Here is a 14,771-nt window from a genome sequence, read left to right on the forward strand (position 1 = left end):
GTTATTTGTGATCGGGTATTACTGAGGCAGACTCCATCTCCTCAGCAACCCGTGACCAACACCCATCTTTGCAGCGCTGTATGGTTCTCCAAATCTATGAGAGAAGGCTGTGGTAAGCCTCCTCATTCTCTCAGCCAGCCTGAACACCTCCTCTGTCCGCCAGGGTCTCTGGGGAGATTTGGACAGTGCAGCCAAAGCAGCCATTGCAGCTGCATGAGCCACAGTCCAATAACTCGCCCATTTCCCCTCGGCATCAGGAATGGTGGAAGGTCAAAACCCCAGCTACAAGTGATCATGAAATTCTCACTTGCAACTTTCATGAGATAGCTGAGACCAGGCCGCTCTTTGTTCGAATAGGTCCCTGGATGTACACCCACTACCGGAGTGGAAGAATAGCATGCACATCTTAGAAATGATAAGCCGATGGTCAGTGGGCAGATCAGCCTCACGTTTGGGCCTGGTGTCAAGGAAATGGGCGCGTATCCACTTTTCCATCATTATGTAGTCCAGCAGATGTTCTTGATTGGACCCGGTATGCATCCATGATGCTGTGTGAATGCACCGATGCTGGAACAGCGTGTTGGTAATTACAAGCCCATGGGCTGCACAAAAAAATAGCAGCCTCCAACCGTTGTTTTTTAGATGATCTGTCCGATGACTTCCAATCACTCCAGACCAGGTGCCAGCATCATGACCCACTCGTGACTCAAAGCCACCTAACAAGAAGACTATATCTCAAGGGGTCACTTTAGCTAGCACCTGTAACAGGAGGTCTGTAAAGGCATCTGATTCATCGGCCTTGCCTGCATCCCTCCACTGATGTTCATCTTTGGTGGGGGCATAAATAACCACGACCACCATACCTTGCCTTTGATTGAAGGGAAGGAGAGCTCACAGTGGCCTGGGGCTTCCAGTTTCCCACACCTCACCTCTATGCTCCCATACCCCCTACATTCTTTTGTTCAGAAGAAAATGCACTCCCTGTTGTTTGGCAGTCTTCTGCCCCGAGTAGAGGACTGTCCACCCCTCATAGTGGCTGGAGCCAGTCCACCGGACCTCCTGAATGCCGCAGAGATCCAGGTGGTACCAGTCCAGCTCCCGACAGAGGAGTGGCAGCCTTTCCTCCACAGTGAGCGTTTGAACATTCCACGTGGCCACTCGCAATTGCTTCTTGCTGTTTCTGGAGGAACCCCAATGGTAATGATTCAGACCTCTGGCTCCAACAAATTGGGTTTGGCCAGGAGTTGTCATAGATACTTTTCCCCCCGGGACCTCCGGAACAAGATTAGTTAGATTTTTTACATGTATTTTAGTGGTATATGTATTGTATCATCCCCTCACACCCGTCCAAAACCCTGGTTTTGGACCTATGGTGGCTACAACCACCATTAACGGGTATCGGCAATTTTGGAATTGTCCTTTCCTGGATGGCATTGCTCACATCCACCACAGCGTTACCATCTGGCACCAGTGAGGAGATAGGTGGTGGTTTTTGCTGGAAACATGAACATGCACACACATGTACACACACAGGAACAAAGAAACATACAGATACATACACATGCACATATCATATATATACACACAACACATGAACATGCACACAACAACACCAACCGCCATTCGCCACTAAGTGACGGTGATGTCACCACGACGCTTGTGCCAGGCTATGTGCACCTTGAGGCCACGTGAAGTGTCGAACGCCTGCTGGCAGGAGGTCATGGGGCAGACCCAGCAGGTGCCACGGGTTGACTGACTGAGACGACTGGCTGATGCCCCCTACTATGCCAACTTGCTGTGATTTAGCCACCCGGTGCTTCGCTCGATATTGTGAGCATCGGTCCTGCACCCTCCGTTGTTGCAAGAGGGTGATTGTCTCCACTGCCCAGTAGCGTCCTTCACAAGCCTCCTCCACAGAGGCCGATCTTGACACCGCTGGTACCAGTCATCGGCAAGTCCACTCAGCTCCGCGTCCTCCTGTACCACATCACTCCATCTTTTCTCTAGCCCATGCCACGCCTGTTTACCCCCCTCTATCCGGCCGAACAAAAGCTGTTAAGGCATGCGGTGACTGGGCATGCAGGCTACATGGCCCAGCCAACGTAGCCTTGCCTGCCGGAGGAGCTCACCGATGGGACTTTGTCCACATCTTTCAAAGATTTTTGAGCTCCTTACACAATCCAGCCTGGTTCAACCCAGGATGGATCGTAAGCAGGCCAGCCTAAATATTTATCACGGGCGAAGATGTTCCATTAGGGGTGTTCACGTTTCGCAAGCATGGAAAAGGGAGGGAATGACTGTGGCCGAGAAGACCTGAAGCTTTGTGCGGAGCGACAGACCAGGTAGCTTCCACACAGCGTTATGCAACCGATTAAAATATATTGCCGCTCGACTGATTCGGAGTGAGACCTCTGCTGCTAAACAAGAGCCGGTCATGAGCACACTCGCCAGGTATGGGAAACTTTCCACTCTCTCCACAACTACCCCATCACCGATTGGGAGTTGTGGCCGTGGAGTGTCCGATGGTACAAAATACCCAGGCAGTTGCTTAGTATTGGTGGGGCTGATTGTAAGGCCCCACCTCTTAGCGGCAAGCTCCAGATTAAGCAGCAGTGTCTCCAACTCCTCCTCTGAATGAGCAGCAATTACCAAATCATCGGCATACATAACGTGGTTGACCAACAGGGAGCCATCCCTTGACCGCACCCGGGCATCGATCAGCCTCCCATTGCATCTTTACCAAGTTTAAATTTCTCCGGTACAGCTATTGAAGGCTTCATGAACTGCGTGTTCAAAATAGATGTTGAATAATGTGGGAGTGAGAGGACATCCCTGTCGCACCCATGACTATGTAGTCGACCTCGACGGTGAATTTGCATATCCTGGGCTTCTGGTGCGTTGCCTCGTCACCCAGGAGTGGAGGCGTGCGTCAGGGTTGTTGTGAACGTTCCTCGCGGTGGTCTCTATCTGTTTAAGTCGATGCGGTGTTCCGTCATTGTCGACACGCGGGGTCGTTGGGTGAAGTCGGTGAACTGCAGGGTTTTGTACTCGCGTGCTATTACAGTCGCTGAGAGTTTTAAGAGTTGGTTGTACTTGGTTGTCAATGAAGTATTATCCGCCACAGTTTGTTCACGTCCTTGTGCATAACGAACCAAGGCATAATCAATACATTCCAAATCTTGTTAAAATGATCAGAATTCCAGATCAAGCTATTGTCCTTCTTTCTGTTGCCGTGAAATAAAAAAAATTGAGGAATTGCACGGGAGAGAAAATGGATCCGAACTCCTCTCTCTCCCTTGTTAGAAATGAGCAACCCTCACAGCTATCAGCTGGAATTGAAATATTTCCTCCTTCACTGCCGATGCCGGATGGGAAAATTGCTGAGGTTTCAGGACTTTTTCAGTTGGTGCAAGCTGCTATGCCTCTCTGCGTTGTCTAACCGATTAATATATCGCCCAGACACCCTGGAGGACAAGGAGAAAGGTGGCTGAGAAAAGTGCCAGGCCTATTTTTCCTCTGGTGAGAAAATTTCCCTTCCGAAAATTAGCAGTCATTACCACAGCATTGGGCAAGCCGAGCACATTTGCAGATTTTTGCTGGGTATTTTTCCGAGATATTGCCCAAAAGCTTTGTTTAATACGTGGGGGGGGGGGGGGGGGGGTGGGTGCATGCGTGTGCGTGTGAGTGAATGTGTTCCCAATCTGTTTTCTCAGATGCGCTGATGGAAACAAAAACGATTCACTCAGGGTACAGGAAAAAGCCGCTGAACACGGCGTCTCTGTGCACGTTGAAGAACAAATTAATGTACGGAGCCTCCAACTCCAGCCAAACCTCGTCTCCGGCCTTGAGACTCAGCACGACGCTGCCGCTTATTGCGTCGTATTTTTCACCGCACACCTTAGAGATGACCTTCCCGTTTTTCATGATCATAACCACGAGATAGTGTTCTTGGGAATGCGCGGACAGCGTGAAATAGTAAACGCCTGGGTGGGCGCAGGTGAACTTCCCCGTGCCGGCATTGTAGTGGCCCTGCGGGTTGGTGATGATGACGTTGAACGTCACGGGGGAGCCGGCCGCCGGCGTGTAAGCGTCCACCTTCGCGGAGAAGGCCGACCTGGGCCCCACGCCGCTCTCTCCCCGCTCGCCTTTCTCGCCTCTTTCGCCCTGCTCACCTGGGACTCCCGAAGTCCCCACGCGCCCCGGTTGGCCAAGAGGGCCCAGCTTTCCCGGCAGACCTAGGTGGACCACACGGTCCAAACGCATCGGTGCTCACGAACAGCACTTGCGACAACAGTTTGATAAGGCTATATAGAGGATCTTTGATTTTTGTGTGTTTATCCCAACAATTGAGTCGTGTCCTGTGACAAATGTCTTTGTTTTTTTACAGGAAAACCTTGCACGACGTGTCTGTATGGAACACGTGTTTCAGCTCTACATGGTGTACTGAGTGAGTTCTGTTTTCCAGAATATGTGGGTCATGTTCTGGCTATACACGGTGTACCTAATGAGGTATATTTTCCAGAGCATAGGGTGATGTTACAGCTATACACGGTATACCGAGTGAGCTCTAATTTCCAAAACATGAAGATACATAGAGACCCATGACTAAACTTGGAACTAAACTATTTGTTATTTTACCAGGTGTAAGGTCCACTGAGCTGCTGTGTTGCCATTTTTTTAGAAGTGACCTGCCTGTCGACAATGAAAAGGCTGATATCATCACGTGGCATTTTGTAGCAGCCAAATACTCTGAAGTCTAAACGTTGAAGGGAAAACGAGAGGACCCGAAGAAAAAATTACATGACCACGGAGAGAACATGCAAACACCGAATTAACATCAGGAATTGTCAGGGTTGTGATCGAATCGACGACCTCCTGTGTACCAGACGAGGGAGTTAACATCTCCAAGCTACCGCAGTGAAATAAATAGAGCAGTGAGCTCGGTTATTTCCTACCTCGATTATATTGAGTTGCTTGGCCCCTTCTCGTGTCTTTTAACTTCACGTAAAAATAATAAGAGAAGTGATGAATCGCTCTGTGACACATGCAGCCTGTCGGTGGCTAGATCTTAACTACCTCACTTGGTTTACAGGACGTCGTGTGCTTGATCACAATCCTGACACCTGCTGTTATAATGGAGTTTGCATGCGTCTCTCCCCGTGGTTGCGTGAATTTTTCACCGAATCCTCTGAATTTTCTTCCTTCCATATTTAGAAATTGATTTAGTAGACTAAATGTCCACGTGATGATGAGTCCACTTCGTCGAGCTAACATTACGTGTGGCCAGGTCGCTTCTGAACAAGAGTTACATTTGTCGTGTGGTGGTTATTCACGTCTAAAACTTAGTCTATTTTTGCTGTGTTACTTTATTGGCAGCATCCCACACGGATGCTCCTCACGTTCAGCAACACGCACTCTTGTAGCGAACTCTTGCTTTTTTCCTCCGCTAGCCTGCTACTTCGAGCTTACTCTCTCTTGCTCCACTAGCCTGTTACTCCCCGCTCTCCTAGCCTGTCACGGACACTCTATCTGTATACTCTGATAGCTTCTCACCCCTTTAGCCTATCACACTCAGGCTAAAGATTCTGCTCGCCTCTCCTCTGCTAGCGTGTCTTGCCCGTGCCCACCAGCGGGGGCTCAGCCATCACCGCTGGCGAGGACGAGGTGTGGAGGGCAAGGTCCCGGACTTCTCTTGAAAAGTGTTCACTGCTTCATCTCCAACCAACTTAACCCCGTTGCTTCACACGTTTCCCATTTATCGCCCTCCTCATTAAGTGCCCTCAGATGGCCCTCATTAAGCCGGCGTCCTCCACCTTATCGCCACTGTCTCGCGCCTCCGTAGCGCCTACCCCGCGTTTGAATTTGCAGCCAGCCAATCGTTGCCTCGGTCACTAATTGCTGGCGTCTCTCTGTCTGCTGTCACCCAGGCCACGCGCCTGCACCTGCTCGTCCTGAGGTGACCTCACTGTCTGCAACCCGTACATAAATGCAAATGTTGTTTGCAATCTCTGCGCACGTTATGCCACTACACATAGCTCAGTGAGGATTACTTGGTAAATCAAATAAGTATATGGAATCAGCTGCTAGGAGCACACGAGTCAGTGTCACAGTCCCACCTGGGTCCCCAGTCAAGCCTCGAGCCCCGACGTCTCCCTTGGCTCCGGGTGCTCCGGTAGTGCCTGCGAGAAGAACAAAGCATGGCTCGTCCACTCCTCAAGCCACTCTCAATTCACTCCACTCCCCTCCACGCACTCTCCTGCCTCTCCCCTCTCACCTCACTCTACTCCACACGAACCACTCTCCTTCGAGAATGAGCGAGTGAACGATTGAGTGAATGAGTGAGTGAACTATTGAGTGAGTGAACGTGTGAGCGAATGAGTGAGCGGGTGAACGATTGAGCGAACGAGTGAGTGAATGAATGAGCGAGTGAACGAGTGCGCGAGCGAGTGATCGCGTCGCACCACGAGCGCACCGTGGGGAGTCTCTGGGACCCGACCCCTCACCGTCTCTGCCGTCCCTCCCAGGGACCCCAGGAGTCCCGTGCTGCCCTGGGGCTCCGGGCTGCCCGGGGATCCCGTTGATGCCCGCGCAGATGGTCCTCTCCTGCTGGGCTCCCACCACCACCACCAGCAGCAGCAGCAACAGCGGCAGGGCCGAGATTGACATCTGGGGACAGCAGTGGCGAGATGTTAACTAGCTTGCCCGGTATACAGGATGGATCTAAACTACGAACTATTATTTTATCTTACCAAGTGAATTACAAATGAGCTGCTATATAGTCGCTCTTTTTTTCACAAGCGCACTGCCCCTCACAAATGAAAGTTCAATGATGTAGTGTTATCATCGTCACGTGAAAATGTACTCGTCTCTGTGCGAGTCTGTGGGTCATTGTGTGAGTCTGCTCGTCTCTATGTGAGTTTATGGGTCTCTTTGTGAGTCTATGGGTCTTTCTGTGAGTCTGTGGGTCTCTGTTTGAGTCTATGGGTCTCTTTGTGAGTCTAAGGTCGTTTTGTGAGTCTATGGCTCTCTGTGTGAGTCTGTGCGACTGGTTGAGGAGTTTATGGCCTTTGCGTGAGTCTGTGGGTCTATGTGTGAGTTAACTCGTCTTTATGTGAGTCTACGGGTCTCTGTGTGCGACTTTGAATTTTTGTGTGCGTCTATAGGTCTGTGTGAGTCTACGGGTCCCTGTGTGAGTCTGTGGGTGTATGTGTGATGAGTCTATGGGTCTCCCAGTGAGTCTATGGGTTTCTGTGTCAAGCTATGAATCTCTGTGTGCATCTATGGGTCTGTGTGAGTCTGGGGGTCTATGTGTGAGTTTGTGGGTCTATGTGTGAGTTTACTCGTCTCTATGTGAGTCTATGGGTCTTTTTGTGAGTCTATGGGTCAGCGTGTGATGATTCTTTGGGTCTGGTGTGATGAGTCTATGGATCTCTGTGTGAGTCTTTATACTTACGGTACGCTGAATTTTCTTTCGGACCACCGTATGTAGCAGCTGAGCGTCCTGCTAATCGGAGGTTGTCGGTGCTCAGCGTTCGTCACCAAGTCACTGGAATCCTCTCCCCCGTCTCCTCTTTTAAACATTACTTGAGTCACGTGGTCCTCCATTTCTAACTTGGTCCAGACCTCCCACATGTGACGTCACAGTCAACACGCACGAGCACAAACAAGAAAGACAAAGATCCCTCGTGTAGCCTTTAACAGACTGCCGGGGTCAAGTGGCTGTTAGAGCGAGAAGTAGCAGCGCCTATGAAGGCCGGCACTGTGGCACACGAGGGGGTGGGTGGCCAGCACTACCACGCCCATTCGCCTTCATCTCCCTTAGTGGTGATATTTAGCAGTGACGTGCGGTGAGGTCAATGGGTGGGGAGGCACTGGCTAGTATCAGTGCCAGATCTCCAAACTGAGGGGTGGAGTGTCCTCACTGAGGGCGTGTGTCCTCACTGAGGGGGGCGTATCCTCACCGAGGGGGCGTGCCCTCACTGAGGAGGGCGTGTCCTTAGTGAGGGGGCGTGTCATCATTGAGGGGGGCGTGTCTGACACGTCCCCGTCAGTGAGGCAGATGTGATAGCTGCCTCCCCTGGTGCTTTTTCAATACAGTTTCATGACGAGACCAGCGAGCCTAAATATCTTTATACACATAATACGTGAAATAAGTTACCTGGACTATGGAAGGTTACATACAATGAAGGGGTCTACAAACATTACATTGGTGACATACTGAGATAGTAACAGGCATGCGCTTATTGCCTGCGCTCCATCCAGTTTCTGAGGGGTTGCGCAATCAGAGGGGAGGCTGAGCTCGTCGCTGCCTCACATCTCGTCTCTTCCTGCATTTGCAGCAGAGCTCAGCAAAATTGGCGATTTTAACTATAAAAATTATTGGCTTCATACAGAAATTATATTTATAACACAGATCAGTGTGGAAATCATACTATTTATTCTATTTCATGATTTTTTTTGTACTTGAAGTAAAGCTATTTTCATTGCAGTTTGACAGGTGAGGCTCTGACTCCCCTGCCTCGCCTTACCGCACGTGACTGCCCCTGTATAGCCTGTAATAGACTGTAGGGGCAAGAGCTGTTCGCGAGCACGTATGAAGGCCGGCATGGCACATGAGGGGGTGGGTGGTCAGCACCACTCCCGGTCGCCTTTGTCTCCCCAGCAGCGATGATTTTATGTCCCAGGTACTCATTTGAGACTGAGGCGACTTCGCGGAGGCTCAGGGCCAGTTTAGATTCTCGAAAGAGCCAATGTTGGCCGTGATTTGAACTCGGGTCGTCGGGTTCGCAGCGTGGCGTAGAGCTAACCGCTACACTATCGCGCTCTCACGCGCTCACTTTGACAGCAACACAGAGAACACGTGATGGAGTTAGTGTGACCCTGTCCGCTTATTGCATTTCTCGATTTGGAACCAAAACACGCACGCGCGTGCGTGCGTTTGTGTGTGATATCTCACCCTTGCCACTACTGCTATCATCATCACCATCTGCCAGGGACTATCCGCTGCTGGATGAAGGCCTCTGTAATCAGCCGCCGCCACCTCTTTCCATGCTGTGACACGTGTGTATGCACGTTCAACTTCTTTCGCACCATGCGTAGTCAACCGTGCTAATCGAAGGTGCGGGGGAAGGAAACTTTCACACACACACACGTGTGCTTGCACGTGCACAACAACAACCGCCTTTCGCTACTAAGCGGCGGTGACATCACCACCGCGCTCGCGCCAGGCTATGTGCACCTTGAGGCCACGTGAAATTTCGAACTCCCGCTGGCAGGTGATCACGGGCAGATCCAGTGGGTGCCATGGGTCGACTAACTGAGATGACTGGCTGATGCACCATCTGTGCCCTTTTATGTGCAAACTTCTTGTGTTTGAGCCACCCAGTGCTCCGCGTGTTGTTGTGAGCATCGCTCCTCTGCCCTCCGTTGTTGCTGGAGTGCAATTGCCCAATAGCATTCTTAACAAGCCTCCTCCTTAGATGCCCATCTTGACACCGCTGGTACCAGCCATCGGCAAGTCCACTCAGCTCCGCATCCTCTTGTACCACATGACTCGATCTCTTTTTTCACCTTTGCCACGCCGTTTAGCCTCCTCTATCCGGCCGAATAAAAGCTGTTTAGGCATTTGGTGGCTGGGCATGCGGGCTACATGAACCAGCTAATGCAGCCTTGCGTGCCAGAAGAGCTCACCGATGGATTTTTTCCAGATCTTTAAAGATTTTTTGTGAGCTCCTCACACAATCCACCCTGTTTAAACCCAGGATGGATCATAGGCAGGTCAGCCTAATGTTTCTAACCTGGCAAGATGTTCCGTAAGGGGGGGTCCACGTTTCGCAAGCGTAAAGAAGGGATGGCATGACTGGCCGAGCCGATGGGAAGGTTCGTGTGGAGCAACAGACCAGGTAGCTTCCACAGAGCATTACATAACCAATGAAAAGATAATGCCGCTCGACTGATTCAGAGTGAGACATCTGCTGTGAATCCGAAGCTGGTCATGTGCTCACTGCCCAGGTATGGGAAACTCTCCACTCTCTCCACAACTGCCCCATCAACAATTGCGAGCTGTGGGGGTGAATTGTCCAATTGCACAAAATAGCCAGGCAGGTGCCTAGTTTTGGTGGGGCTGATGGTAAGGCCCCACCTCTTAGTGGCAAGCTCCAAATTAAGCAGCAGCGCCTCCAACTCCTTCTCTGAGTAAGCAGAAATCACCAGATCATCGGAATACATAACATGGTTGACCAGTAGGGTGCCATCCCTTGACCTCACGTGGGCATCGATCAGCCTCCCATTGTATCTGTACCAGAGAGAAATTCCTCCGGTACGGCCATCGTTGGCATCACAAACTACGTGGTAGAAATAGATGTTAAATAATGTTAGAACCAGAGGACATTCCTGTCATACCCCAAGGTGAACAGCGAAAAGCTCCGACTCCTGGCCACGTAGTTTTACTAGGGCCTGCCCACATTCATGAAGACCCTTAATAATTTTGAGCAGAGAGTCACGGACTTCAAAAGCATAGAAGAACAACCGAGAGCCCAGGCCTACTGATAGTATCATAGGCCTTGACCAGGTCAATTAAGGAGAGATGTAGGTTTTGTTGGAATCCCCTACACCTCTGTTGTAGCAGACGGACAGAAAATATAGCATCTGTGCATACGGCCCTTTCCTGAAACCACATTGGGCTCCACAAGCCTCACCTCAGCATGCCTGGCTGATTAATCCTTGCCAGGACCTCTCCCGCAACACTGAAGAGGGAATTGCCCCTGTAGGGCATCCTTCCAATCCTGCAGAACCCGTCAGCTTGTCCAGACTGTTATTATGATGTCATGTAAGTTTTCTCACAAACGCCACCATCCCTCAGAATTTCGCTTGGGAGATCATCTCTGGCTGGTGCTTTTCTTGTTCTCAGATTTTGGATCACCTTCTGTACTTCTTCAACAGATAGCACCTTAGCCAGCCACTCACAGGAGATGACTTCTTCTATACTCTTTGGTTCTTTCGGTAAAGTTACGTAGGTGGAAATAAAACAAAATAAATAACGACGTTTCGATCTCAACACATGCAATCGTCATCAGGTGAATATCTGATGACTATTGCTCGTGATTTTACCTAAATAACCAAACAGTATTTATTCCTGCAGTCACGAAAGCATCAAATCAAGATGACTACTTCTTCCAATATCTGAGGCACGACAGCCTCAGCATGGTCATTCCTATTTTTCCCGATGATGTTTTCCAGGCTGAGGGACTTACCCTCCCCTAAGACCTCACAGAAATGCTCAGCAAATCTACAAACCTGTTCCTGGGGGTCGTAGATCATATCACCTTTTTTCCCTGTTGCAAATATTGTGATTTAAAAAATATAATAAATAAAAAATAGGTACAATTATGAAATAAAAATGTACTATTGGCTCTCTCGTTGTCTCGGGCTATGTTTCACCAATCGTGATAATGCCAATGATTCTTGCTTCAACATGTACGATTCTTGCTTTAACGTTAATGGTTCTTAGCTTTAACAATTACCTGTGCAATTGTGTCAGGTCTTGGGATTCAGATCTCACCGCAGGATACAGTTCGTTATTACGACAATGATGCACGAGTTTAGGAAAGAAGCACACAGAAACCTGTTTTTAATCTAAGTAACTTTAATGTCAACTTCCCCGAACACATTATCATCAAAACACCAACAATATTGCCCATGCAAATGTAGTGTATCAGAGCCGACTGGCGACTAGAAGTAGCAATTGCGGGTGTTTCCACCCAAGGGGAAGAACTGGGTCAAGGGTCATGGAAGCAATCCATGTTTGAGCTCTCAGAACCAGCTAGAAGGTTCGAGAAGGGGGGCGTGGCCAGGGCGTGGCCAGATCCCGCTGGAAGTATAAAAGGGGGCGAGAGAGGGAGCTCGGGGCTGTCCGTGGGAATCAGGGTCGTCTCGCCGTGGAAGTCGTCCTCGTCGTCGACGTCGTCGCTGCTGTCATCTTTGTCATCGCCCGACGCCGCCACTGCTGGATAGTCAGCCAGCTATGCAGTCAGTTAGCGTCGTCGAGCTGGGTGGTCAGGTTAAATTTCCCACACTAACACAGCCACCTCGCACGCCGAGCTCGACATTGCTGCTCTGCGATCTGCCATTAACATGCTAATATCTCACATTAACATAGCCGCCTCCGCTCCCTCATTGTGGAGGCCACTGTCCGGTCACATTAACATAACTAGCCCTGCCCACTTCGTTTATGACCCTTGGGCTACACCCATTTCAAACCTTTTAAAACAGTCTGCATCAGCAGCTTTCCCCCTCTCTCCTCCACCTGATCACGATTGCTTGTGTTGTGATCAAAAAACATTATTTTTCTTTCAACCGATCTTCGTGACTTTTCCGAAAGACCCAATAATATTAATTCCTGCAGTCACGAAAGCTTTAAGTCAAGATTTCTGCCAAATAGTCACTATGAAAACCTTTTGCTCCTGGGCTGCACCGCCATATAACAGCACATTCTATCATCAAGCTAACGTTTAATACCATAATGTTGGAAAATATTCCTTCACGGTGGTGGTCAATCCAAACATTATAACTTTTCAAGCAAAGGCTTGTGAGTAAGTAACCTCTACGATGCCCGTCTCCTTTGTGTTCGGGACGCTGCTAAAGCAGCAGGGGGTGCGCCTTTTGCCCTTGTTGTTTCAAGGGAGGAGTTCACAGGCCTCAGTTACTGGGTGTTTTTTTAGAACACGCTAAATCCATATATATGTAAAAAGATAACTATTACGTGAAAAGTAGGCGATATCACTCTTCATATAATTTCTTGAAAATGGCATATACAACACCCTAATGATGGTGATAGGTGTGGCACTAGAAGTTACTTCTTCATGGAGTTGAACAGTTATTTGTGATCGGGTATTACTGAGGCAGACTCCATCTCCTTAGCAACCCGTGACCAACACCCATCTTTGCAGCGCTGTATGGTTCTCCAAATCTATGAGAGAAGGCTGTGGTAAGCCTCCTCATTCTCTCAGCCAGCCTGAACACCTCCTCTGTCCGCCAGGGTCTCTGGGGAGATTTGGACAGTGCAGCCAAAGCAGCCATTGCAGCTGCATGAGCCACAGTCCAATAACTCGCCCATTTCCCCTCGGCATCAGGAATGGTGGAAGGTCCAAACCCCAGCTACAAGTGATCATGAAATTCTCACTTGCAACTTTCATGAGATAGCTGAGACCAGGCCGCTCTTTGTTCGAATAGGTCCCTGGATGTACACCCACTACCGGAGTGGAAGAATAGCATGCACATCTTAGAAATGATAAGCCGATGGTCAGTGGGCAGATCAGCCTCACGTTTGGGCCTGGTGTCAAGGAAATGGGCGCGTATCCACTTTTCCATCATTATGTAGTCCAGCAGATGTTCTTGATTGGACCCGGTATGCATCCATGATGCTGTGTGAATGCACCGATGCTGGAACAGTGTGTTGGTAATTACAAGCCCATGGGCTGCACAAAAAAATAGCAGCCTCCAACCGTTGTTTTTTAGATGATCTGTCCGATGACTTCCAATCACTCCAGACCAGGTGCCAGCATCATGACCCACTCGAGACTCAAAGCCACCTAACAAGAAGACTATATCTCAAGGGGTCACTTTAGCTAGCACCTGTAACAGGAGGTCTGTAAAGGCATCTGATTCATCGGCCTTGCCTGCATCCCTCCACTGATGTTCATCTTTGGTGGGGGCATAAATAACCACGACCACCATACCTTGCCTTTGATTGAAGGGAAGGAGAGCTCACAGTGGCCTGGGGCTTCCAGTTTCCCACACCTCACCTCTATGCTCCCATACCCCCTACATTCTTTTGTTCAGAAGAAAATGCACTCCCTGTTGTTTGGCAGTCTTCTGCCCCGAGTAGAGGACTGTCCACACCTCATAGTGGCTGGAGCCAGTCCACCGGACCTCCTGAATGCCGCAGAGATCCAGGTGGTACCAGTCCAGCTCCCGACAGAGGAGTGGCAGCCTTTCCTCCACAGTGAGCGTTTTAACATTCCACGTGGCCACTCGCAATTGCTTCTTGCTGTTTCTGGAGGAACCCCAATGGTAATGATTCAGACCTCTGGCTCCAACAAATTGGGTTTGGCCAGGAGTTGTCATAGATACTTTTCCCCCCGGGACCTCCGGAACAAGATTAGTTAGATTTTTTACATGTATTTTAGTGGTATATGTATTGTATCATCCCCTCACACCCGTCCAAAACCCTGGTTTTGGACCTATGGTGGCTACAACCACCATTAGCGGGTATCGGCAATTTTGGAATTGTCCTTTCCTGGATGGCATTGCTCACATCCACCACAGCGTTACCATCTGGCACCAGTGAGGAGATAGGTGGTGGTTTTTGCTGGAAACATGAACATGCACACACATGTACACACACAGGAACAAAGAAACATACAGATACATACACATGCACATATCATATAGATACACACAACACATGAACATGCACACAACAACACCAACCGCCATTCGCCACTAAGTGACGGTGATGTCACCACGACGCTTGTGCCAGGCTAGGTGCACCTTGAGGCCACGTGAAGTGTCGAACGCCTGCTGGCAGGAGGTCACGGGGCAGACCCAGCAGGTGCCACGGGTTGACTGACTGAGACGACTGGCTGATGCCCCCTACTATGCCAACTTGCTGTGATTTAGCCACCCGGTGCTCCGCTCGATATTGAGAGCATCGATCCTCCACCCTCCGTTGTTGCAAGAGGGTGATTGTCTCCACTGCCCAGTAGCGTCCT

The 14,771-nt window shown here is 49.8% G+C and overlaps 1 protein-coding gene across 1 annotated transcript; it reads right to left on the reverse strand.

Moving 5' to 3' along the window:
• Positions 1-3,670: 3,670 nt before the first annotated feature.
• Positions 3,671-7,785, reverse strand: LOC142906484 (complement C1q tumor necrosis factor-related protein 5-like). The gene is made up of 3 exons (XM_076054365.1): positions 6,504-7,785; positions 6,117-6,179; positions 3,671-4,235 (listed from the first exon to the last, which is right to left on the reverse strand). The coding sequence occupies exons 1-3, from the start codon at positions 6,664-6,666 to the stop codon at positions 3,739-3,741; spliced, it is 723 nt and encodes a 240-aa protein (XP_075910480.1). The 5' UTR covers positions 6,667-7,785; the 3' UTR covers positions 3,671-3,738.
• Between the last annotated feature and the right edge of the window lie 6,986 nt (positions 7,786-14,771).

The sequence above is a fragment of the Petromyzon marinus genome, chromosome 66 (genome assembly GCF_048934315.1).
Source record: "Petromyzon marinus isolate PM22_M1 ecotype Great Lakes invasive population chromosome 66, UKy_Petmar_22M1.pri1.0, whole genome shotgun sequence".
Classification (NCBI taxonomy): Eukaryota; Metazoa; Chordata; class Hyperoartia; order Petromyzontiformes; family Petromyzontidae; genus Petromyzon; species Petromyzon marinus.

Coding starts and splice junctions, on each gene's coding strand:
- LOC142906484 (XM_076054365.1), bottom strand. CDS start 6,666: ATGTCAATCTCGGCCCTGCCGCTGTTGCTGCTGCTGCTGGTGGTGGTG. Junction 6,180..6,503: donor TGGGAGGGACGGCAGAGACG/GTGAGGGGTCGG, acceptor TTCTTCTCGCAG/GCACTACCGGAGCACCCGGA. Junction 4,236..6,116: donor AGGCTTGACTGGGGACCCAG/GTGGGACTGTGA, acceptor TGGTCCACCTAG/GTCTGCCGGGAAAGCTGGGC.